We start from the raw sequence: 27743 nt of genomic DNA, 5'->3' as shown, positions 1-27743 counted from the left end.
AGATAACCATTAGGGGTATTCTGTTGATCATATTTTTTTCAAACAAAATCATTTGCTTATTCATTGAGAACATAAAGTAGATTAAAACTCTGCATTCACAACTGACCTTTGGGAACTCCCAAGTATCACAGAAAGTTTCCTTATGATTATGTTTTTTCTACAATGCCTTTTTCTCAGAAATATTCAAATGCGCAAGCTGTAATAATGTGTGATAATGAGACAGGCAAGGCTGTTGCTCAACAGCAACAAGTCCTAAATATTTTTATCAAAACGTTCTTCAGGAGCTTTCAGAAAGCCAGAGACTGATATTGGCAAGATGGATCAGTTTATAAACAGAAAGGGTGAAAAATCACCTGATCTGAAAAAAATTATTCCACCATTCTGCATTTGTGGAAGCAAACTGCAGACATTCAAATTTTTTTCAATCAAATGGCAGGGGCGGGAGGAAGGGGAAATCGGCTAGAACTGGAGATATTTGATAATGACATTGGAAGACTCACAGTTAATTTGTGCAATTGTTTTTACAGGCAGATCTCAGGTATCATGCAATCTGAAATGATTACATTGGAGATCCTAATCTAAAAGGATTAGCTGGCAGATACAAAAGGCTTAAAACCCCAGACTATTCTGCCAACCGAAATATACCAGAGTTGCATAACTGGTATCTTCCAGATTTAGCTTCCATGATCAATAGCATAGTCTGGTAGAAGTTATAGTTTAAAACATTTATAGAGCACCAAGTAGCCTAATCTGTGAACAGACAACATGGAATTAAATGGGTCAGAATGTTGTACATTCATACATTACTGACAGTAAACTCTACAATGAATGAAATTGTTCTATGAATCAATTCATATATTCCTTATGCGATTCTTACCTTCTGCAGTTTAAAAAGACGTTATGGCTAATTTTTACACATTCTCTCTAATACCTACTTTATACTTTTCAGATTGTTTGTGAACTACGATGTATAACTTAATGTTTTCCTCATTTCAGCAGCAGTTATTCTTTAAAATTTAAGATCATAAATTTGGCAAGGGGGAAAAAAGGGCCATAACAGAAGGTGATCATTTGAATTTCAAAATGAATCTTTCTTGCTTTCTCCTCAATTAGACCAAAAATGTTGATTTAAAAGGTTTGTGTCTGTATGTTTCTTTTTTCAAACTTATTTTTAGACAGAATAATGCCCCCCCCGCCCGCTAGCTTGGCATTTGCTCAAAATTTTTGTCCCTGCAAATCAAATCTGTTGCTGGAATTTTTCCCTGCTCCCCCTCCTCCCCCTTTCAAAATACCAAGGCACATTAACCAAAAGATAAAAAGGTTGGTTGCTGATATTACAAAGCGCAAGGCAGGTGGTTAATGTTTTTTTTAGCACAAATATCTGATAAGATTCCCGGGGGACACTAGAAGCAAAAGGATGTTTCAACAGAAGTGAAACATTTGCATCATGAGTTGGGGATAACCTTATTTTTGATCTTTACCCTAAGATTTGTCTGATAATTTAAAAACAAAAAACATATTTTTAATGACATGAACAGACATTGAGAAATTTGGACATCTAATGGGCTATGAAATATTGTGAACTAGTAAGAAATTTGCTGTTTAGGAAGTGCTTATAGCAAATCAGAGCATCTATCCATCTATAGTACTGACTCTAACTTTCAGATAGCAATATCTTTCTTAGCTCTTACTTGAAGTACTTGGGAATTAAAATGTCCATGTGCAAAATTCCAATTCTTCATTTCTGGTAGTGGTTATTTTTCTACAGTCTACAACCTCCAGTGGCATCCATCTCTTTAATTATTTGGGCCTAAATAGACCTTCTGCTTCCTTTCTTTTTCCTCATCTCCTTTGTGCATTTGATTATTAATGGAAAAAAATGGCAGCCCCTATTGCACTTCATTCTTATTGCTTTCTACTTCATATTTTTGACCACTGTAACAAAGAAGAAAACTCTGAGCACCAAGAAGTAGGAGAAGCATGAGACTCCATGTTTAACAACTGCCTCCTTAACAGATTCACCCAGCTGTATTTATACATTAGACATTCTGCTTCATTGGAACAGGATTTTTATTATTATATTGTGCAGACTTTTTATACTTATTATTATGGATTTTAATAATTACCATCATTCTCTGAATTTATGAATTCTTTGGGCGGGTAAGAGCATTATGTTTTGGAAATAGAATGACAAGTTATTTATATTTTCAAACCATGTCCCACAAAATCTTTGGATTCTCCAGGAACTTGATTGGATTCTTTGACAGCCTAAGGACCTCTTTTCTTTACATTTCATTCAAACACAGACAATTGTCTATCACAAGAACACTGTCTCTTCATCAGGAGTTCTGGGAACTTTTCTTTTAAACTAACAGTTTCTGAAGGCTGGAAAACCCCGATTTGTATCACCTTAAAGTTTCTGAAGTCACCTTCATTCGAATCAAGGGAATTAGCCTGATAAATGGTAATACTAAAATACTCAGCAACTTGCACTGCTGAAAAAGCAGTTAAGTACAATTATAATTAATTATAACACAGCTTCTTCTCTATCTGGGGTTCTCCCATAAGAAACTGCTGGGTCTGATTGTAGACAACAGTTAATGGTAGGTTGCCACCTACTGGTCAACTTTGAGAAAACTTCCTTGGCAAAATGACATTCTTGGGCAAATGTACTACTTACTATATGATGGTGGTTGTGATGGAGGTTTTCTAATCCAAGCACTAACTTTCAACTTCAGAGGTTTAATTCTTTCCAGGCATCCTCTTCCATTCTTAATTGCTCCTACTATTATCATTAGGCATAATTTCAGGAATACAGGTCTCAACATCCACTGGAGGTGGCAATTTACAAGTGGGAAAATAGCAGGGTCAGAAAAGATTAAACGGGGTACTCCTCAGATTCAAATCGTCATAAGAAGATTCTGAGCAGCACGTGGCTCTATTCTGACAAGGAGAAAATTTGTTCTATTTGCCAGAAGATGCTCTTCCAAAAGTGTGTTTTTCGGCTAAATATTTAAAATGAATTGGACTACAAGACTTTTTCCCTCTGCAATTAGAAAAACAACATACTTTCTTCAGAGTGTCATATTTGAAAAAAAAAAAAAAAGCATTAGGGACATAAAAAGAAAGAGCATCTAAGCATAGATTTTTATGGGGGGGTGGACATCATTACCCGCTAAGGAAAAAGCTGCTTTGCTCAGATATTTTAAGACTTTCGTTGTATTAAACCAAAATCTCATTCCTTCTATTTTTTTCTGTCTCCAATAATCTTTGGCCAGGTGTTTTGAATGTTCTTAAGATGACCATGGAGGAAATGACCTTCTCAAATTTGTCCACATCTGATATTGGAAGATGTACTTTATCTTGACACAGAGTGTCAATTTTAACTACATTTTATTTATAAGCGTTTGTTTAGAGACCGTCCAAAGTTGTAACAGTACTGAAAAAAGTGACTTACGACTGTTTTCACACTTATGACCATTGCAACAGCCCCATGGTCACATGATCAAAATTTGGATCATTGGCAACTGGTTCTATTCATGGCGGTTTCAGTGTCCCAGGGTCTTTTGCAACCTTCTGACAAGTAACGTCAATGAGGAAGCCAGATTCACTTAACTGTGGCAAGAAAAGTACAAAACCTACTTAATAACTGTCTCGTTTAGCAACAGAAATATTAGGCTCCATTGTGGTCATAAGTTGAGGACTACTGTCCTATACTGTATCTAAAAGGAAGAAATCAAGCTGTGCTTTTTAAATATGTAGTCTTTTGAAAGATTCAAAAGGTCTTTTCAATTGAAAATTCATTTAAAATCCTGAAAAATTACTGGTACTTTTCTGTCTAATCATTTATCAAAAACAAAAGCAGAAGCAGTTGTTTTGAAGAGGGTTATAACTGGGCTGGTATATATATTGTGTGTTAACGTAACTAGGGGCAAGGTCTTTCCTAACAACCTTTCCATTCTGTATAGTCTTGATAGGGATAAGCAAAGCATATAGATCTGGCCTCTTTTCGTATATTCTAATCAATCTATCATGGAAAATTGTGTGTCTTTGCAAAGCAATACTTGGTTCCAATAGAAAAGTTCCTTGCTTGTTACAAATGAAAAGTAACAGAAGCATCATTTCTTTTGGTGACCTTACTGGCTTCATGCCCCCCCACTTTTTTTTTTGACACAAGAAGATCCAATATGATAAGAGATCCTGACATAATCCAATGTTCCCCAACTGCTGATCTTCAGGTACGCTGAGGAATACCAGATTGGGGAAAGCTGAAGCAGAATCACTCCCCAATTTCCCAGGACGATGATTCATACTGGTTTGCTACCTACATTTGGATGCATAACTGCAATTACCTCCAGAAACTCTAAAATATGCCTATCTCTTCTTGAGTAAAGCTTATGTTTTCCCATCCGTATTTTGGACAATGGTTGTTTGGGAGGGGAAAAATATGCAGAGTGACAAATAAGTCATGCATTTTCCATTCCTATATACATGAATATACATTTTCTTATTCCTATCACATATGGAGGAGGTTGATCAGATGACAGCACTAAGCCAACCTTAGCTGATAACATTTAAAAGGGTCTGGCTTGAGTGGTACCTGGAGACTACCAGGAAATTATAGCAATTCAAAATTCAAAAAGGAACAGCAAATCTCTGCACTGGTGTCAGGAAAGTAACATTTTATTTGTTTGATTTCTATAGCCGTCTATCTCAACAAGTGACTCTGGCCGTAGAGTATTATTATACTACCATCCTTGTCAGGAATTCAAATAGTGGTGCTCTAATCCAGTACAGTATTCTACCTTTTAAAGAGAATCTATGGAGAGACATCACTATTACACTATGCCAGGGCAGTAGAAACTAGCAAAAGACACAGGACTGCATCTTGTGCCACAACTATGAATAATCAGAGTAAATATTATTAGTCTTTTTCCTGATTATTTCAAAGTTCATCAGGTGAAATATACAGATTTACAAAGCTTTGGCTGATTGAACAGAGAAGCATAACTTGCTTAACAGCTCTTGATCCTACATCAGAGAGTGAGGAACTTGTGAGTGTCTAAATGTTTGTTGATCTATAACTCTCACTATCCTCATCATAGACTTGTTGGGAGGCAGAAGGGCTGGAAGTTACAATTCAACAATATCTGTTGTCACAGGCTTCCATCCCTATTCCATATCATTTTCACTTTGTGAAAATATTGCAAGTTATAGCATGTGGTGAAATATTCCAAAATACCACATTAACAAATAAACCTAAGTATGCAATAATATATCCAGCTTTGTTATGACATACTGTTTGTCTAGAAAGTAACAGAGTTTTTTCTCACAATTAATTAATAAGTTATATACTGTATATTTATAGTAAGGCGTATATCTATACACCATAATATTTAATGAATATTACTGTACTTAAAATAATGAATATTTCCCCATCATTGTTCCCACTTCCATCTCTAAAATAGCATTCCCCTGGAGATTAAACTTGTAGCAACATTATTGGGATTTAGGAAAGCAGTCAAAACTTGGCTATTTCAATAGACCTCTAAGAGAGAGATGAATTTATGTTCTTCCTCTGTCTGACTTCTTTTATTTAAGCAGCAAAGTAAGAGACAACAAATGAACATCAAATTCTACTAATTAGGGGACAAGGACAATAAAATTAAGATAGATGATTCAACATACTCCTGGTCACATGTATTTTTCATGTGTTCAGGAATAGTTTTGAGTTATATGTAACTTTTTTTAAAAAAAGACTAATGAGGTATTATTACATTTTACAGATTTTTAAATAAAGTACTACATTGCAAATTTATAAAATTAAAAAACTGAATAACTGAAATATTCCAAGCTGTAAATAAATTGAGAAGTGTGCATCAACTCAGTTCACAGAAGAATCCAAAGAATTTGATAAAAATAAAAGCAATTGAATTATCTGATAAAAATTTCACCAGAATTTTTGTTAAATCAATTAAGCTTCCCAGGGGAGTCAAAATCACCCAATTAGTGATGAGTTCTCAACAAGAGAAAGTTGTCCTTCAGTCTATCAAGACTCAAGAGACTTAAGATTTCAAAATTATTTTGTCTTGGTCTTGGAAGTGAACAAGGAGCCAATAGAGAATATGTCTCCAGCAAAATTATTTAGCGAGGGTATGTCAACAGAGTATTTGGGAACAACAGTCTCAAGATGACTTCTAAACATGTTCCTGCTTGAAGTAATTATTAAAAATATAAAGAAGAGTTCATAGATCTTATTCATAAATTTTCTCAGAAACAAGTATTTAAACATTGTGATACTGCAAATAAAGGACCCCACATAACTCTTCAAATACTTGTTATCAGTCAAGAAGCTTCTGAGGGTAGGTTTGCCTTCAGACAGAATATAGACTGTTCTACAACTGGGCACTTGTACCTCTCCCAGAAAAAAAGATTTATTCTCAGTAAAATCAGGACTTTGATGATGCTTTATGAATAAAAACTTTCTCTGCACAAAGAAAAATAGCCTTTCAGGTAGTTTTCTATAAAAAGGCAGCCTTTTGTACTGAAGTACAGTTAGCTGTGTGAGATTCTTCCGGCCTTCTACAATTTAAAACAGTACAATGCAAGAGACAGATTAACAATCTTAATCAAAACTAGGACTTTGATATCACAGGGGGTTCCTCCATAATACCACCATAAATAAAAAATACTTTTAAGAAACAGCACTAATCCTTTGAAGCCTAAATGATTTATAGTTATAGTCTCTTTATTCTGGGTTTGGTCCAGGCTAAACTGTTGCACCTCATTTTTTCTGAAACCTTTATAAGTGAAATCACTATATGTGATTTCATTCTCTTGAGTCAAAGCAAGTGGCAGCATCTCAGTAGCCTTAACTAAGCTCAAAAACAAGAGAATTGGATCTAAATCATATTTGGACTGGGTGACGACAAAGGAATCATAGGGCTGTAAACTAGAAACCTTTTTTTTTTAAATGATCAACCACTTTAGCCTTGTTACCAAGAAACATGAATATACCCGTATAGTCTCCAGGAATCACATTCAATCTGAGGGATATCTTATCTACTCTTTCTTGTAATCAGTTTTGTTCAGACACTTTTACTTAATATAATCTTAATTATTCTTACTAACATTAAAGCTAATCAAAATATGTTACTTATACATCACTTGCTGGGATGCCCATTTTATTAGTCCATATTCAGTATTTATGTCTATCGTAGATTTATAGCCACAGTTAGATTAAAATTTACTGAATATTTTCCTGGGGAAGATACCATAATATGTATGTGCAAAGGAAAACCTGTTCAAAATGTGATACATTTAACCCTTCTTCATTTCAACAATAAAAAGTTTCAAGAACTCTGTATACTTAAGCAGATTTCATAAATCTTTAGGCTTATCTATTACATCTAACATTATTTATTTATTCATTCATTCATTCATTTTTCAAATTTAAACTTTGATAGTGAATTCTTTTAAACCAGTGTTTCTCAACCTTAGCAACTTTTAGAAGTCACGACTGCAACTCTCAGAATTACCCCGCTAGCATGCCTGGCTGGAGAATTCAGAATAACAGAGTTGGGATGGGACCTTGGAGATCTTCTAGTCCAACCTCCTGCTCAAGCAGGAAACCCTACACCATTTCAGACAAATAGTTGTCCAATGTTTTCTTAAAAATCACCAGTGTTGGAGCACCCACAACTTCTGGAGGGAACTGATTAATTGCTCAAACTGTTAGGAAATTTCTCCTTAGTTTTGGTTGGTTCTCTCCTTATTAGTTTCCATCCACTGCTTCTTGTCCTGCCTTAGGTGCTTTGGAGAATAGATCGACCGCCTCTTCATGCATTCCTAGCCCTTTTTTTCATTCAACTAGAGATACCCAATTCCTGCAACTGTTTTTAATATGTTTAGAATATCATATTCCAAAATAGCATCTCTGTGTGCGTGCGTATGTATGTATGTATGTGTGTGTGTGTGTGTGTGTGTGTGTGTGTATATATATATATATATATATATATATATATATATATATATATATATATATATATATATATTGGTTTTCTGAGTTGTATTTGTATGTGGATCTTTGGTTATTCGGGTTTTCTCCCGTGTAAAATTGGAAGTATCTAGGCAACGTTTCGATGAAATCTCATTCATCATCTTCAGCTTCAATGTCATATCCCTCTTCACCCAAGTGCCTATAAAAGAAGCCTTGACAGCCATCCAAAACAAATACAGCCCCCCCAAGCACATTCTAGATCTGACCAACCACTGCCTATCCAATACATACTTCACCTACAATGGACAAAAATACAAACAAATAGAAGGAGCACCCATGGGATCACCCCTCTCACCTGTCATCGCAAACCTCTACATGGAACACTTTGAAACACAAGCTCTAGAAAAATATGATCACAAATCCAAACTCTGGCTCAGATACATAGATGACACCTTCATAATCTGGCCACACGGGAAAGAAAAACTGAACAACTTCCTCACATACCTCAACAGCCTACACCCCAAAATACAATTCACCATGGAAACAGAAGCTAACAATCAACTTCCCTTCCTAGATGTCTTAGTATACAAAAAATGCAATGGCTCCCTAGGACACACCATCTACCAGAAGAAAACACATACAAACCGCTATCTACATGCACTCTCACACCACCACCCAGCACAGATCAATTCCCTAGCCGAGACACTCATCTCCAGAACAAAATGCTTAGCCGACGAACGACACCTAAAAACCGAACTACACACTCTCACTAATGTACTAACAGCCAATGAATTCCAAAGAAAGAAGATTATCTACCTAATCCAAAAAGAAACCCCAACCAAAATCCAAGACAGAGAACAAGGGAACGGCAAAGCCCTCCTCTCATATATAAACAGACAAAATCAGCAAGATCCTCCAAAAACACAACATTAAAACAGCATTCTGCACAAACAGAAACCCTAAAGACAAAATCGAGTTAGAAAACCAAGGAGTATACAAATTCCTTGCACCGCCTACCCCACCACATACATGGGACAAACTAACAGAAGAATAAGTGCACGCATTGAAGAACACAAGAACTCAATCAAAAAAGAAGAACCGACCTCTTCCCTGCTCCAACACCTCAAAGCCACAGGACATGAGATTGACTTTAAAAATACCAGAACTATCGCCAAAACCGAACACTTCAACAACAGAATAATCAGAGAAGCCATAGAGATAGAAAAACGCCCACACAGCATGAATAAACGAGATGATACTTCCCACCTACCAGCCATTTGGAAACCCACCCTCATTAACAAATGAGTACCTAACATGAAGAACGACACCAGACCCACACCCACGAGGGCCACACAAGATGCCACCACCACACTTCCATGTAGAAAGCAGACTCACACCCACACAGATGAGACACGACCACGGACTAGAAACCGTACCGCATCTACATCACTACCCACTTCAAACCCCGCCGACCCATACATGAAGTGAACTGACGCCCACCATGAAGATGTGGCATGACCACGAACACGAAGCCAAACAACAGGATCACAGCTCACCAGCTCAAATCCCCCAGCAACTTAGACTAACCTGAGCACAACCAAGCCCCCACCTGAACAGAACACACCCCCAGCCAATCAGAACACAGCCAAACCCCCAACCAATGAGAACACCCCCCCGACCCAATCAGAACACAGCCAGGCCCCCACCCAATCAAGTCACACCCCACTTCCAATTTTACGCGGGAGAAAACCCGAATAATCAAAGATCCACATACAAATACCCGCGAAAACCTCAGAAAACATATATATATGTATATATAATATATATAAATAATATATAATATATAATATACATATACATATACATATACATATACATACATACATACATACATACATACATATATATATATATGGCATTCAGCTTTTTTCGGGTATTTTCCTACGTCATTATAGTTGTGCTTTTACAGTTGTAGCAACATTTCGGCAGAATCTCATCTGCCATCATCAGGCTTCTGTATTGTGTTCGTCTGTGAGTCAGACTTTACAGCTGATATATATATAATATATATATATATATATATATATATATATATATATATATATATATATATATATATATATATATATATATATATATAAAAATATAAATGGGTAAGCAGATACTGAACAGCTTGTATTCCCAAGAACAGAGAAACGATGGAATGGGATGAAAGTTCTGTGAGAAAATGAAAGCTGCTAATCTGTTTTCCAAGTGAAACATTTGAGGTGATTGCTCTAACCTGGGGCACAGTACATTCTCTCTATGGCATCGTTGTCACAGGAATCTTCAACCTCACTCCACCTGCTAAAATACGTTAGCTGAATGTGTCCTAAAAACAAAACGACAGGAGAAATCAAAACATTTTTCCCTTCCATTTTATGCAGAAGTGAACTGTAATTACTCCTTTTGTAGCTAAAAACAGTATCATTAAGAATAATGGCATCATTAAGTACTAGAAGCTATTACTGGGGGTGAATTTGCTGCACTGATAATGAAGCTCTAGACAGGAAATGAAGATACTAATTACAAGATAAAACGCCTTCTCAGTTAATTGGGAGCAACAGCGAATAAAAAGAAATGCATTTGCAAAAGTTCCTGACCTCGATCATTCAATAAGATGTTGTTTGGGTTCAAATCACGGCACACAATTCCTTCCTGATGCAAGGCATCAAGGGCTACCACCATTTCAGCTGCCCATCTTTGAACACAGCCTTCAGGGAGGTAAAATCTGGAGGTTAGTGCTAATCTCTCATCCAAGTCCTGAAAAAGATGGTGTATTTCATTCTCTCCTCTGCTCCTCACATCCACCTCTTTGCTTTCTGCTTTGTGTGACAAAGAGGGGGCTGTTCCCTCTTTACAGTGGTCTTCAGCATGATCAGAAAACAGCAACACAGCTTCACTGTCCACATCTAAGCTGTCTTCCGTAACCACTACTTGTGCACTGGCAACCATGACATTGTCCTTTATGCTGAAAATATCTAATGATGATGATGTTGCTTCTCTGAGTCCTTGAAAGGCCGTCCTGTCTCCAAAACCAACTGAGTCACTAGCAGCTGTATGGAATGTCCTAGCTGTTTCCTGATTGTCCTTGCATAGTCCTTGTGATTTTTCTTCCTTCAGATGCTCTACCTTTTGCTCAAGCGCTCTGCTTTGTTCTGCACTATTCAATTGCAAGACATCGGGGGTTTCCAAAAGTTTGCTTTCCAAAATGTCTCCATTCTGTTCCGTCAGTTTTGTTGGCCTGTCCACTGAAGCTTCTTTCATTTGCTCCATAATGCCTGGCAAGTTGACCAAAAGGTCAGGTCTCCCTTCTTCAATACTACCAACCTCATCAAAGGCTACATCCTTAAATGATATCACAGGCACAGAGTCATTAGAACCCCTGCTGATAGTATCCTGAGATGCAAAGCCTAATTTGTTTTCAGTGATTTCAAGGCTCTTATCCTGATCTAACGTAGGAAAAAATGGCTTGAAAGATTCTGATTTTAAGTTATGAAGTTTATCTCCAAAATCAAGACCCAAAAGTTCACTGGTGCTATCTTTACTATCAATTCTGAAAAATTCCATGGGGCTGTTCTTGGATTTATTTAATGATTCTGATATCATAGTAGGATTGGCAGCTTCTGGATCCACATCGTCAGCAAACTCTTTTATTTCCTGACATGTGAATGCAGATTCCAAGTTCCCTGGAACAACTTCATCTTGGGCTTTGAGGCCTCTTTGCTCTTTGGAAATGAGAACGTTATCATCTGGTTTCAGGACAGGTTCCTCATTTAATGAACCAGGGTCAATTTTTTCTTGACTATATTCGTTGCATAATGTAAGATAACTTGTGGTACATTCCTCTTCGGAACTAGACCCAGAGTCAAACCACTTAGGAGAGCTTTCCTGATCTTCTTCTTGGTTACTACTACCATCTTGAGAACTTGGAATGAGACTGGTCTGCAGTGGTAAAACCTTTAATACATTGTCCCCATTACTTCTGGAGCCAAGGCTATTGTTGATATCCTGAGGACTAGGACTTGCCTGATGCAAATGTATTTTGGTAGAGCTGGATTTTCTGGATTTAGGGGCTTCAAAGCTTTCTTCAGGGCTCCTGTTCAAGAATTTACTAATGTAAGACCAAAGTTTGCCTCCTGTAAGAAAAAAAACAAAGTAACCAAAGTTAGTTGTATTTCATTAACCAAACTATGGCAGATGGTAAAATTATATGTAAGTAGTAGATGTTATGTATACATTTTTATACCATCCATCATCTGCAACAGCAGAGTGATATTTAAACATTCTAAATGGTTTGCAATGAATGATTTCTATTTACAAATGAAAAACTTAGGCTGACACTTTTTGGCACTTTCATCCTCCAAACCCTGCATCTTAATCTAGTATTGTTTGGTGACATACATGAGGTCCCAGGTATGCAAAGCATGGGATATTCCAACCCATGAGTAAGATGGGTGGGTGGGTGGATGAATGGGTGGATGAGCAACTAACTGCTAGGGTTGAGCCTCAGTCAAACTGCCTAGGTGATGGGCAGGGCCAAGGGGTAGGGGTGTGTCATTCTGGCAAACAACAGCAACCTATCAGCAGTTTCCCAGCTGGTGGCCCTTTGCCTACAGACCAGCCATTTGTATCCACAGAGATGGGGCAGGATCTGGCTCTTTACAAAAAGACTGCCAGTGCCTGATATAAAGTATTAGCTGCCCCTCCCAATGTTATATCATATTCAACTTTCTAAGCATCCCAACTCTTTCATCCAAATTATTGATAAAAACATGGAGTGGCCCAGGGCCCAGGCCAGTGCCATATGTCCAACATCACTTGCATAAAGAGAAATTTGATTGGTACATAGAGCATATGATATAACGCTTGGCACACCAAAACAAAAGATGGCCAAATTCTAATGGAGGTAAACCATTGCTTCAACAATTCCGGGGTTGGGAAAGTGGGCAAACTTTTTTGGGCACTGTAGGTTGTAAGAATAGGGGAATGACAAAGCACTTTTTAATGACTACAAGGAAATTTGAGGGCAGTCCTATTGGTGGCAGATTTTTGATAGAACAGCTGTGTGAAGCCTATGTGGAGGTTTTACACACTTACTGTACTGTTTATGTTTAAATGACCTGGCTACCAAGTTTTAGTGACATAATCTGAGGTGCCTTCTGGGAACCACAGGAAAGAAGTTGGGCTACCTTTCCTGACTCAGAATTTAAATACTAAAGAATTATAGCATTGACAAAATTAAAATACGAAATAGTTCTCTGTTTCCTGCTCGTAGGGCAACATATGATCATTAGGGTTCAAGGAGGAAGGCTACTAAACATTGCATGCTATAGAATTAGTGTTCATTAACAGGAAACATCATCGTTTTGAAGTTTCTTGTATGCTTTCCAGATGAATATGAATTCCAACACATTTATGCTGAAAAAGATTTGACACTTCCCAGCAGCCACTCAAGTTTAAGTTTGATCTCCATCAAATCTTCCCGCAATGTCCCTCAAGACTCTTTTTGAAGCATCTGTTTTTACCATTTCTGGCACTTATGCCACTAAGTAGTAGTGAAGCTTCAACATGTCTTGCCAAGTGCTTTGTGACAAAACTAACAGATGCTTTATGAATGTTCTCACCTTTAACAAACCATTTACTACATTGTAATGTGGAGGAGGCTTGTACTGGATTCAGTGCTAATGCTTGGAAAAAAGAGAAAATCTTTTCATTACTGATCCTTATTTTCAATTGAGGTGTTAACCTTTTAGATCCTATAAATCCAACTTAATATTTAGACTGAACAGATACTTTCTGCAATTGTGGAAAGACTGATGGATGGATGAAAGTAGTAGGAATTAATCTACAGTTGTTTGACATGAAATTGGAGCTTCTCCATCTCCTACCCATATACAATTTTTTCCAGATGGTAATTCTGTAAATAAGTGTGGAGGTAAAGCTTACCATGGTAAGTTGGCACCTTAAAAATTTAAATATTGGCTTTTGTTGCAGTGACATAAGTAACATCACTTTACTGGCATGCTAGTGCCAAAGAATAGTCAAGTTCCAATGCCCATTTTAATTGGGCCACTATGAATTTTAAACAAATGCATTTTTTTAAAATAAAAGACAGCAGGAAGCAGAGGCCTCCCAAAAACTTCTGAGGTAACTGGAGGCCTGTCAAATTCTGAGCATCTGCCACCAACTCACCACTGTATTTGCATTAGGTGGCTACTGAGTGAGTCAACTGTATCGTGTAAACATAGTTCCCAAAATTAGAAATAGCACTGGAGATCACTCCAGAAGCTATTACTAGCCAAAACTAGGCTTAATTCCATTCATGGTGATTTTTTTTAACATGTGACTGTACACAGGCAAAGGAGTTGGGATTTTTGCCTAGAGGTAAATTATGTTTATATGACCCAGGGCAAGGAATTTGTCTCAATATTCTTACTGAGCCCAAATAGGCAAGTTATTCTTACAAATAACTATTGTTTTGTTAAAACATACCAGGAGCATCTGCATGGAGGCATCGAAATGAAATTGGTGACAATGGATATGCTTCTCTCTTCAATTCATATTGTTTACTTCAGTGCAAGTAAGGCCCTTTTGGAGAGTTTCTCACCTTTTCTTCAGAAGCGATTATGGTTAACTAAAATCTGATTTGGTTAGTCTGAAATTCTACAATCGAAGGTCCATCTCTTTGAACATGCTTGACATGTAGATGCGTGACCCAGAGGTCTCACTAAAGAAAACAGAACCTTAGTGGACCATCCTGCCCCTCATGTACCAATTGGATCTATGGATTTGGCAATATGCATTCACAGACACCAGTGAAGTTTCTGCCTGACACACACAGAAGCCATACAAACATCCTTTACCATCTGGATCAGGACTACTGCAGCAAACAAGACTCAGCCAGGTTTCTTTTTAAAAACAATTTCTCTACGGTTATCACTTGTTCTAGGAGCATCATATGGAGTAATTATTTGAAGCGGTAAGGATTTACAAACAGTATAAACAGACCAGCCTATCAGTGCATGGGATAAATATTTACCTCACTGTTTTATTCAAAAAGCACCTTAAGGTAGTGTGTGTAACCTAAAAGCTTTACATCCAAAGAGGAAGGCAGCTGCTTTGCTGAACAGTAGAGCTACAGCTACAAGAACTTTAATGGGATGAAAAACTGTAAAAAGCAATAATGTAGCATAACAAAGAACATGTATGCCTCAAAACCCTTTGCCACAGTGTTCAAGACAAGCCCCAAAATTTTGATTCAGAAGATAAACTTCTACCATCTGGATGGTATAACCTGAAGAAGCTGAGGCTTTCTTTCTCCCCCTACCACCATCTCCCCTGCCTCCGCTCCCTTTCCCACAGCTCATCTGAAGCCACAGACCAACCTTCTGCGTGATGCAGCACAAGGAAGACCGATTCCTCTGAGATGATGTACTTGTGCAAAGCCACCATGTTGGGCACACTGCGGGGGATGATGGTCTTTCTCTTCCTGCTGCATTCGCTACTTTTTCTTAGACCCTGACAGAGAACAGAAAGGTCAGTTGTACCCTCAGTTGCCTTTGGAGCATGCTGTGCTCTGTGCTTATCAACCAAACTAATCTATCCAAGTTACTCCAGGCTTCAGAGAAACCACTCATCTGCTGTTCTGTGCCCCTCAGTCCCCTGAGGCCCTGCTGATGGCATCTGGCGCACATCCAGAGAACAGAAGATGGCACAAAGCTGCCATTAAAATCAATTACATGGGTCAATGTTTTCATTAGAATCTCTCACAAACCAAGTCATCAGAATGACACTCAGTTATTTCTCTATGACCTTTTTCCCCCAGATATCTCTTGGGGGGGAGGGGCAGGGAGGGCAGGGCCCGTACTTTAAGGATCAAAGCAAACTGCTAAATCCATTCACATTCCAAAGGAAAGTCTTGCCCCACCTTCAATTTGATGGACTCGAGTATGTACACATTTCCACTGGGTCGAAGGGAAGATAGACTGGTAATGTGATTTGTTTCCTGAAGGTGTTATAGATTTTTAAAGATGGCACGCATAAAAAAAAAACCCTCATGAAAAAAGCACTGCAGATAAATAAAGTGTGGCTGAATTACCGAAGATCACAATTAGTTTTCACATGACCTCCGGCTACTGCTGTGGAAAAAAAAAACAGCCCTGATTCTCTTCATCTCTTGGCAATGTCAAGAGGAGGAATGTATAAAACAATGCAATAAAACAAAAATATGCATTACTACTATGCAAATGTTCCAGCTAACCCTCCACTTTGTTTAGTGACCTAACCGTGCTCATTCAGCTTTATTAGATGATATTAGGAAATGGAAAAAGAGATGCAGGATTGTCATTCTCTCATCTCATACATTGTTTGTGGCTGGCCTTGTCATCTTCATGCTGCTTCCAAATTTGCAAATTAAACAAAGGCTTCTTCAAGTGGAAAAATATTAGATGAATAGGAATGGAAAACTCTAAAGCAGTTAAGGCCCCAACACATTGGCAAAGGCTTCAGGAAGGGGGAAAGCTTTGTGATATATCCTATAGATGGGGACTGATCTCCCAGATATTGTAGTACCACAACTTGTAGCAGACTCAGCCAACGTGCCAATCGTGAAGAATATTAAGAAATATTCAGATTTAGCAAATCTGGATCTCACATGCAAAATAAGGTGGGCTGGGGGAACAAAGGAAAACAACAGCTATGTACAAAGCCCCATAAATGAGTACAGTAATGGCCCCTGAATTATCTCTCCTATTCACTGTAAATATGAATCATGGCAGACTAAGCACCACAAGTGCTGGGAGAGAGTGAAAAATTACTTTAATGTCAATAATTACTACTTCTACTATTGAACTGACCTAGATATTTCAGTGAAGAAAATGTAAACTATGCCATGGGACACTGACTGTAAAAAAAACTCCCTTTCCTTTGATGGTCAAAGCAGAAATAAGTTTTGCCAATAGCAGAAACCATTTATTAGTTCTATAGTCTGCCACTGAAGTTTAACAAATAAAACACAAACTCCATAAACCTGACTGATGACATTCTGCATTCTGGGTTTTGTGGGCTAAACAGCGGGAAACAGCTCGCCATTGGCAAAGTGAAAAAATTAGGAAAAATAATGACTTACCTTCAATATATATGTTTGTTGTGTCCTAGTATCCATTACAAGCAAAACCTAAATGGAAGAAGTAACTGAAATTAATCCAATCTGTCGGAATTTTAAGTTATCAGGATTAATATTTCCTCTCTAATGATCAGAACTATATGTCTCTAATATGGATGTGGCAGGAAGTATATACATAACAATTAATTTCTTTTTTATAAGATATGATAGCTGCAATACTTAATCAATGAATCAATTAGACTGATTATTTAAAAGTAAATCAGTAATACTGTCAATTAAAAATATCTCTAATTAGTAGGAGCATATTTTAAGCAGTTAATTATTTTTAATGAAATATTTATAGGCATTAAAAATGGCAGGCAGAAAAGGCATGGCCATCCTTGTAATCTCATAAATAGCACATTTGCTATGTTATTTAAGAACAAAAGGATGACATGAAAAAAAGGTTTTTTACCTTCAAAATTATTTTCACCTGAAACGTATGCAGTTCCAAGAACAGTTCACTGAGAAATCTTATAAGCTTAGTTATTTTTTAAAAACTGTATGAAAGCCCTCAAAGTTTGCTATCTGTTCCTATTCTTTGGATCCGGCTTACACACTGCACCAGAATTAAAGTTGTACGTCCTGTTCTGTAAGGCACAGCAAGCAGCACTGAAGTTTTTTATACTGACCCACTTCCTGCAGAACTTTTAAATGTAAACAAGATGGAGTGAGAATTGTCAACTTACTTGTCTCTAGAACAGCTTGGATTAATTCATGGTCAAGAGCTAACCACTCTTGCTAGTCAAAATCCTGTCCCAGTGCCTGGAGTCTAATGGAGACTGGCTGAGGTGGAATAAGCTTACGTTCATTCTTAGAAAGACAATAAGCAAGTGGCAGCCTCTGAGGTTCTTTGCACAGGTATATCTGGTGCATTTACACTCATGTATCTTTTGGGAAGACCTATTCATGGTCAATCATACTTTAGATCGCTCTCATTTGAGCTACTAAATGCAATATGCTCTACATGGGGCTTCCCTTTAAAATCATGCAGAAGCTTTAATTCATGGGTGTCCAACCTTTTGGCTTGTCTGGACTTCATTGAGCGAAGAGGAATTGTTTTGGACTGTATATAAAATATATGATCATAGCTAATGCACTGTATATAAATCACACAATAGTGTTAAAAGTTTACAATCTTGTGGGGCCGCCTTACTAGCTATCCAAGGCTGCGTACAGCCCACAGGCCATAGGTCGCACACACCTGCTTTAAATAGTCCTGAATGCAATAAGCAAGTATTTACATGGGTATATCTCATTTCATCCACCTGATACATTTACTGCATGAGCTATACTAGTTACTAGTTGGGTTTCAGATGTACTTCAGCGTGTTGGTTGTCTCCTAGAACAGTGTTTTTCAACCTTGGCGGCTTTCAGATGTGTGAACTTCCCTCCAAGAATTGCTGGTTGAGGATTCTGCGAGTTGAGGTCCATACATCTGAAAGTTGCTAGGGTTGAGAAACACTGTCCTAAAGAACTCTTCCCATCTTGGGGCCTAGACACTAGAAGGACTGTGATTGCTTCTGCCTGTCCTCTGAGGTCTGACAGGATCAACATGCTCCAGTCACATGAGCAAAACGATGCCATCTTGTAGGGCCTTGGAAACAGGCTTTCCCTGAGGCTATGCTTGCCCTCTGGAACAACATCTCCCCCGCCCCCCCCAAAAAAAAGAAGTCCTTATGATTCTGACGATATGGACATTTAGGAAAGTTATTAAGATCTAGCTTTTTATCAACAATCCCCATAAGAAGAAGACAATTTATAACCCTGCTGTTGTGTATTGTTTGTATTATTGCTTCCCAATGTGGATGCTTTTTGTTTGCTATTTTAAACTGTTATTTTATTTATAAACACCACCTAGAGTTTCTCTGGCAAATTAAGCCAGCACTGTTTTTCTTTTTAGCATTTGCCCTGCTTAGTTGTAGGCTTCACTTTGCCTAGTTTACACAGTGAAGCCATCGAAGCACAACGCAAAAGGGTTTGTTCTGCAACTGCCTCACACGTTATCTCCTGCAGGACATACTGTATAACTTTGGAAACATGAGTGGGAACATTCTTAGCCCCACATTTCTTCTCACAAAGCAATTGTATCGTGCTTGGAACTGGGCTATAGAAACAGCAGTTCTTACCTCAAACCAGCCCAGCCAACATAAGTATTTCTCATTCCTAATATTCTGGTTTAATTTAATCCACATTGAGATAGTGATAAGTGATCAATACTGCTCCCACAACGTATTTTATTGGATCAATGAAAAGGGTTGCTTGTGGAACACCAAAAAGGGATATATTAACCCACTCAACTACTTCCAATGGATTAAATACAACCCAAACCAGAGCTAGCTACTTTTTTACAGAATTCCCTTTAATTAATGCCTGACAGCCCAGAATCTAAGGTTAATATATGTGGTCGCTAAAATCCATTCAACCACCAGGTGGCAGCCAAAAAACTACAGTAAATAGTTTTGCAGCCTAGATCTTGTATACCTAGTTTCTTTCAAAACACTGATTGGCTACAATGACCAAGCTGCTCCTAATACTACCTGTGTTTTAGCAATAGTGAAGAGCCTATCACACTGCTCCAGAAGTACAGTATCCCTAACAGTGATTTCTGATCTGATTACAATGTGTTGCCAGAACATTGCTCAAGGTATCTGGCTAAATCAGAGGTGAAGCATACTGTGGAACAGGACCAAAGAATGATAATCTCATCTAGACTTATATTTAAAACCACATTTAGCTCTGAATATGACTTTCTTAATTCACTTATTTATTGATCAAATTGGTAAACTGCCTGTCTCACACAGTAGGTCTTATGTGTTCACACTTAGCAGGATGGCAAAGACTTATCTGATCTTCAAACCAGTATGCACACACACACATGCAGAATTGCATGCACACATGCGTGGCTACACAGATATGTAGAATTAAGAAATATTTCAGCTGCCTCTATAAATATGAATTTAAAGCATGCTTTAAACATGTCTTTATGTCATTAGTTGAGAATTTTTCATCAAGACAGTAAATAACAGCAATTTAAAAATGGACTAGGAACTGATGGGATAAATCATAAGAAGACAATTGAGTTGTAGTTTCCCTTTTTAGTCACAAGACATGGGGTAGAAGATATGCCAAATTAAAATAGATAAAATGGTTAAAAATGATGCATCAATTTTCCTAGGGACTTTGTCTTTTCAACCAAGTTTATTTGCAGCTAGCTAACATTCACATTGAGGTAGTAAATACAAGAACATATGTGATTTTTTTTTAATGTGCCCTTTGACTGTCAATTTTTCCCAAACAGGTGTTGGTTAAATGATTATAAATTGGCCCCTGGATACACCTCTTCAACTGAGCCGTACAGGACTGGAGATAATATAATTAGAGTAAAAACATCAGGCTGGTGAATGCTTTCCATCTGTTTGGCAATAATATTTAGTTAACAATAGTCTTTAAAAAGAAGCACCTTCAACTTCCCTTCTTAAAGTTATTTATAGAGCCATTCTTAACACCCCAGCACTCTTGCTAACAAGAGCTTTAGCCACTTGGAAATTATTAACCATACGGCTAATAGCATGAAGAAACGTCTGTACACAGCATCTGCAGCTCTCCAAATTTACACGAAGCAACCTCATTTTAGAGTCATTTCTTAATGAATGGGCTTACGACTCTGCATTAATATTATCATTGCATACACAAAAGATCATAAGGAGCCAAGCATTTAAACAAAACAAAAAAAACCAACACTAGGCTAATCGGTAGTGAAGCCATCAGCATAAAGGACAGAATAATCACTTCTTTAACCCTCAAGAGGGCTGGATCATTTATAGGGTAGAACACACAATTTAATAACACTGCTCATGGCTTTGCTCACCTTTCTAAAGACAAAAATCTAATTTGAACTAATTTGATATGTCTTCCCAATCAAAAGCATCCAACACAGACTTTCAATTCAGGATAAAACAAATGCTATAACCAAGCTGTCATGAAATAATTACCTTTGATAAGTATATCATTTTTGGGGTGGTAACAATTAAAAGAATGCTTCTTTTAATTCCACATATTTGTTTATCTACATTTACCTACTATGCAACTAAGCTTTAATTGAATATGTTGTCTAAGAAGGTGTCACTCACAAACAGCATCAGGGTAAACTGTATCAGGGTCGTTTTTCTTAGCTGCTTCAGAATCCCAGTGATTAACCTTGAGTGTAGCTCACACATCCTATACTTATCAAATGTGGAGTTACCATTTATGGTAGGTTTGCCAGCCTATGGTTTGAGACAATTTCTCTGTGACAGTGGGAGCCATAATGTTATAAAAAATAGGATGCCAACAGGTTGCCCTTGCCAGAGACAGCAAATGAGAAAAACTGGACTGAGTTGATTGCTTATCATTTCCTTATTTCATTTTGAATGAATGACTGTTTACCAAAGAACTGTGGAAACCTATTGTTACGTGCATGATTAGGTGTATTCACATATCAAGGTACAGTGGAGAACTTGTAGCTGTTCTCCCCCTCCACCACCACCCCCAAAAAATTGTACTCTGAATTCGCATCCACTTAACCAGCACAACCAAAATAACTGTTGACTGACAACATCTGGATGACATAGATTCTTTACCTATTGTAATGCTACATGTATCAAAATAATGACAGAGGAAGTTTCCTTACATCAGGTCAAACAATTTGTTCTATTAATGCCTACTCCTACTATCAGCAACTCTCCAAGATCTTAGGCAAGCATCTTGCACATGTAAGATTTTAAAAAAAGCTGCTACAACCTATCTAAGACCTTTTAAATGCAAAACAAATAACATATAATTCACCTCTGGTCCCTTCCTGCAATTAGCTGCCACTGCAACACTTCTCTCTGAACTAACTTCCATAACCATTATTATCAGTCCTTCCCTTGAAGCAGATAACAATTTACTGGAAGGGCTAGAAAGGAAAAGCCAACCCAATGCCATGCTCTTGCATTGTTTTATTGATATTATTAAATTACTGGGAATCATGGAACAACAATGACTTGCAAATCAGTGAGAGCTAACTTTTGCTCAACCTGCTTAAAGTCAGTTAATGTTTTCCTGAGTTAACCAAATTCTAGTCTGGACCAGAATTTCAGATTACCAACTTCCTTAATAAATAAAGAATCAGGCAGTGCTCCTTAGGAGTCAGACTTGGCCTAAGTGGTTTCAGTTTCCCCTAGCTTATTTTAAATAATAAGATAGCCAAAGTAGTACCTGTCTGCTATTTTCAAAATAATGATGGCAAACGCCCTAGAAATGCATTAAAGACAAATATGCAGATCATGTTTTTTTAAACAACAACTAGAAAAACCGCATCAGCCACTTCAAAGGAGTCTTTGTGCTTTGACAGTACTTTCAGCCTCCAAGAGCAGTATTAAAGATACAAAATGTATGTAAATTAGGACAAATCGCTATATATGGAACAGAATTTATGATAGCACTGAGTAAGTTTAGAAAAAGGGAGGACTCCAAAAGATTAAGAGTTCTTTAGTTTCTGAATTTCAAAAGTTAAACATACTGTGATTCTAGTCTTCTAATCCTATTGAGCAAAGATACGTGCTGATAGAAAGCACAAATACATAGTAGTTTACGCCACAGTTATTCCCACTGAATTTAATGGGCTTGTTGTCAGTTAAGTATTACACAGATTGCAACCTTGTTTCCCTACAAAGGGCTTATGTGGGAAGAGGTGAAGTCAACATTACTTTTATCCCACTTCACAAAATTACACATAAAATTCTGAGTGTTTTGATTGGGATCCAGCCGTTCAGTCTGCTACAAAGAAAAAAAGGGTTTATAAATAAATGCACTGGAAAAAAAAGGAGCAAAATGATGGTAAATAATCACACTTTAGCCTAAAGAAAATAGTTGATTTTAGATGCCTTTAAACACATAGACATTAGCAACTGTTTCAGTATGCTAATTTTTTAATTAAAAGATACTTCTGCAGCAAGAGCTCTTTCATATGCACTGCTGACTCTTCATTAAAAGCAAAGTTTCCAACTTAATACCTGCATAGCTGGTGGCAGCCTGAAGGGTTACCATCTGCTGCCACCCCAAGTCATGGTGGCCACTTTCAGAATATATGCATCAAAGTGCCAAGATTAGAGGCCGAAGGAATAGAGAAGTTGGCAGAAGGGAGCCGTAGGCCCAGAGGCAGGCAACAGGCAAGCCACCAGCAGCAAAGAATATAGCGAGCCATTAGTCACCTTATTCAACTCCTTGCCAAGGTCACAAGGACATAACTGGATGAATTAAGAGTCTAGAATGAAACCTTCCATCTCCACAGGTTGTTGTAAAAGCAAACTGAGCTGGCCTACCAATTGGGACAACTGCTTTACCACCCCACCACGCTACCCATGTTGTTTCCTTTGGGTTTTTTTCCTCAGAAGATAACTTTTTCTGATTCCTCTTTCAAATTACGGAAATGTTCTTTTTAGTTTAAATAATCAGTTTTGCATTTGACTAGGAAGAACAGGGTCCTGCCTAGGAAAGAAAAGTTGCTGCTTAAGCGAGACTGGTGGGAGGGAGAAATGCCACAACATTAGTGCCACAACATTCTTCCCACAGGATGGTGAGGAACTTGAAAAGTTGTGGAGTTGCATAGAAAGAATGGCAAACTGAAGATGGCCCCAATGATCACAGCAGAATGAAGAGTCAACAAATAGATTCTCTGTAAAGCCTCTTCAGACAAGGAGAGAACTTGAACTCATCCACAAGTGCGATACAAGTGGGAACTCATACTTACTTGTGAGGAGACCGCAAATACAGTGGTGTCTGGTAGGTTTAGCACTCTGAGAGATGAGAATTAAATTCTTGTTCAAATCACAGTTGGTACTTTCAAAAGGACACTCAGTTTGCATACTTCCTTTTCTAACCACTTTGGAATGAGCTTGTTAATTGTTTTTCAGCTATTGCATTGACAAGCTTTTGGGTGAGTTTTTTCCAATTCTTAGTGAAAGAAATTTTAAATACAAGTTTAAGCACTTGTTGCTAAGCCATGGAACCTTATTAAGATTTTTAAACATAAGCCCAATTCCATTTTTATGTTTTAAAGGATCTTAATTGTTTATAGTGGCTTCAGCTATTTCAATTGTTTGAACAGTCAAGATTCTGCAATTCTAAACCACCTGTAACAAAAGTGTATACCTAGTGCAACTTCCAATCCAGACCAGCAATTCTGGCCTTCAACTCCCACAATCCCCTATTCCCAGTCTTCAAATTGCTAAGGTTCACACATCTTCATGTTGCCACAGTAAAGAAAGACTGATCCAAAGATTTCTACCAAATTGAATGCAGCAGCAGAAAGGGGAAATTGTTACATTTGTAATGTGATCATACTGAACATATTTCATATACAGTATTTAAATCAAACCTCACTATTCTCCTGCTTCTACCAACCCTGGCAGTGCCAGTTTTGGACTATAGCCCTTGCATGCTATTCAGTGGTCAGGCACAGCCCAAGGCCCCCCAAATGGTTGTGTACTACTGGCCGATAGACAATGATTGATTAATATGATAATTAATCACAAGGATAATAGCGCAGAGATGTAAAATAAAACAACAGTAGAGGTATGTATCCATTTATTCTGAGGGACATCTTATTCCCCCAGACACTTGGCTAGATATAAATTGTTGCCACACAAATCATTCTTTTCATGGACATTATGGCCACTGTCATAAATCTAAAGCCAGTTTTAACATAAAAAGCAGTCTTACTCTCTCAGATGCACATACATACCCAAATTGGAATCCCCTTCCTATTTCCTATATATAGATCATAATATAATAAGTTTGCTAGGGTTTAGATTAAACTGGTTCACCTTCAGCAACCAATTGGCCATTCCTGATTTGATTAGCCCATTTGCTACAAGGATTACCTTGAGTCAGCCAAAATCCCATAGCCTGGCTGCATTTTTATTTTTTCCATTTTATTAACAAGAAAATATATATACTGTGTGTATGTATGTGTGTGTGCGCACACACACATACACTGTAAAGTGGTTGGTTCTATCCTAGTCACTCTAATCCATTCAGCTCCCTTCTCACCTCTAGCAAATGTGTATCAACTTCATCTTCCACTAGAATTTAGTCTCTGATATTAGTTCACATATCATCAGGCATTGTATAATATTTTTAAGAGGACTAAGAATGTTTAGTATCCAATTGAAATATATTTTTCTACAACAATCTTGAAAAGCCATTTTAACTTTCTTAAGGAATTCAAGAAAGATCATAGCAACACATAAACATTGTATAATTTATTCCTTGATTTTCTATACATTTATATTTCGATAGTATCTTCCATATTTGTTCTAGGAATTTTGCAAAACTATTTCAAGAATTCAAACAATACTATGATCTGATTGCCTATCAATAACTAATAAAAGTTGTGAATGAATTGGCCTTGGAACCAAGGATTTTCAACATTCAGCTCAAAAAGCTGGCTAAGCTATGCCAACCATTTGCTATCAGTATCTTTCTTTATAACCTATTATTAACCCAGTTTTGTTTGATAATACAATATATAGCATTGCTAAAAATCAGCAACCATTTTTAGACATTTATATCCTGCCTTTATTATTTTTATAAAGAAGTCAAGATGGTGACTGTGGTGGTTGTTTCATGGGTTGAAAAAAAAAATGACTGGCCCAAAGTCACCCAGCTGCTTTCTTGTCTTTCATGCCAAAGGCAAGTCCAGAACTCACAGTCTAGCCTGGTGCCTTAACCACTAGGTATTTCAGTTACCCAAATCTCATTCATTATTTGTATCACCTGGAGATCTGAGGAAAGAAGAACCAGCAGACCTAAAAAAAAAAAGATTAAATAATTGTCTCTACCAAAACTGTAGTAAACAAAGCTGAAGAAATTCTTTGTTGGTATTTGACCTTAGTTTTTGAGTTAGGACTGCCAGTTTTCAGTGGCTGTCGAATTTTCCAACTTGCCTTCTTTCAGAGTTGTTTATCCCCTAGTACCATCTTGGCAACTTTCTGAAAGTGCACAGAGCAATTCTTATTAAAATCAAGGCCCTTCTCACAGAATGGAACCAAACATAATTCTTTTACTCAAATATATTTTGCATGACCTTACATGAATTGCTTAGATAAAAGCCTTTCTTTTCCTTCTACTTTTGTTATTTTAAAGTGCAGATGCATTTGAGTCATTTTCCTCCTTTGTTTCATATCCTTAAGAACCGCAGCTTCAAAGACAGAATGTCAGCATGCAGTCGATTTATGACTGAACTCTTGAAGAGACACTGAAGAATTACCTTGTCAATCACCCCAAGGACTCGAAAGGCCTTCAGTTCCTCGGCAGGGCTCCTTAGGTTCCAAGAGGGCCTTGAACTTAGTGATCCTGGAGGCTAATGGAAGATATCAAAGATTACAACATCAATCAGGGTGGTACTTGAAGGAAGGTTGCCTGCTGAAGCAAATGCCAGGCTGAAGGAAACTAAATTTATCATAAATCAGAGGGAAAGCAGATGAAAGAAGTTTTCTGTTTGTCCTTAATGCAAAGAGGGGAAAAAAATAAGTTGATAGTAAATAATTTGCAAGAGATGAAAATGGATATAGGACAAAAAGGAATATTAATATTTTTTAAAATATTCACAATTTATACAGTTCCCTGGTTGCGCAAACAGGAAAACTTGGGTGCGCAAACAGAAAAACTTGGGTGAAATGCTGGAGAACTTATTCATGCACATTACTCAAATTCTAAAGGAACAGAAACAGGGTCATAAAATAAAGCATATCCATAAATAATATTTGTATGCAATGCCTTAGCTTGGAAAAAAGTTTGAGGACAAGTACATTTGTTACTAAATGAATACATTTATTTTTAAGTTTTCAACCTTGATGAGATCTGCTACAGAATTCCAAGGAATGAATTACATTAAGAATACAAATGACCCATAAGTAAAGCCACATAAGTAAATATTAATCTTCCTCATTACAGACTGTCATTTTCCTCATCTAAATGGAAGCATTCTTTCTCCTTGTCATCTTCAATTGTCTATCATCTTTATAATCACCAACCTGATGGCAATACATGTCACTCAAAACTGCAATCTGAAATGGAATAGGCCATTTTACACTTCTGGGCGCTATCACCTTAGTCCTCTACATAAGTTGACCGGTTTCTAGAATTAAGGGCTAATTTCTGTGGCAAGAATTTGCAGACTCTCATTAAGACATAAGAGTTTATTATATGTCCTAAATCTAGGTATGGTATTGAAGGCAGACTAGGGAACTTCTCCAGTGAAATCACAGAAAAACCTATCTTATTTTATTTTGTATAGCCAGAACTACTGTTATTAATTTGCAAAAGAAAGACCACAAGTACACTTGGTACTGCTAATGCAAATTAGCCATTCCAGATGACTAACTCTCAAGAAAATCTTCTTTCCCAGGTTTTCTTACAAAAGTGCACCTACCGTATAAACATCCTTTAGCAATATTAAAGATCATTCAAAATACAGAGGAGAAGATTGAAAACTCATACATTCATACTCAT

The 27743-nt window shown here is 37.3% G+C and overlaps 1 protein-coding gene across 12 annotated transcripts in view; it reads right to left on the bottom strand.

Moving 5' to 3' along the window:
* The window catches only part of RPS6KC1 (ribosomal protein S6 kinase C1), a 93056-nt gene that overhangs the window by 16733 nt on the left and 48580 nt on the right, over nucleotides 1–27743 (bottom strand). For 9 of the 12 annotated variants that reach the window (XM_026695765.2, XM_087933296.1, XM_087933280.1 and 6 more), the window contains 5 exons: nucleotides 26500–26592; nucleotides 17169–17216; nucleotides 15427–15559; nucleotides 10642–12177; nucleotides 10281–10370 (listed from right to left, as the gene is read on the bottom strand). In XM_026695765.2, coding sequence (XP_026551550.2) covers nucleotides 10281–10370; nucleotides 10642–12177; nucleotides 15427–15559; nucleotides 17169–17216; nucleotides 26500–26592 — 1900 coding nt within the window. The remainder of the gene's footprint in view (nucleotides 1–10280; nucleotides 10371–10641; nucleotides 12178–15426; nucleotides 15560–17168; nucleotides 17217–26499; nucleotides 26593–27743) is intronic. The other 3 variants (XM_087933293.1, XM_087933290.1, XM_087933308.1) reach the window with 1 other exon arrangement.

This window comes from Pseudonaja textilis, chromosome 1 (assembly GCF_049901715.1).
Source record: "Pseudonaja textilis isolate UNSWEBS1 chromosome 1, rPseTex1.2, whole genome shotgun sequence".
Taxonomy (NCBI): Eukaryota; Metazoa; Chordata; class Lepidosauria; order Squamata; family Elapidae; genus Pseudonaja; species Pseudonaja textilis.
This window is presented reverse-complemented; position numbering and strand designations above follow the sequence as displayed.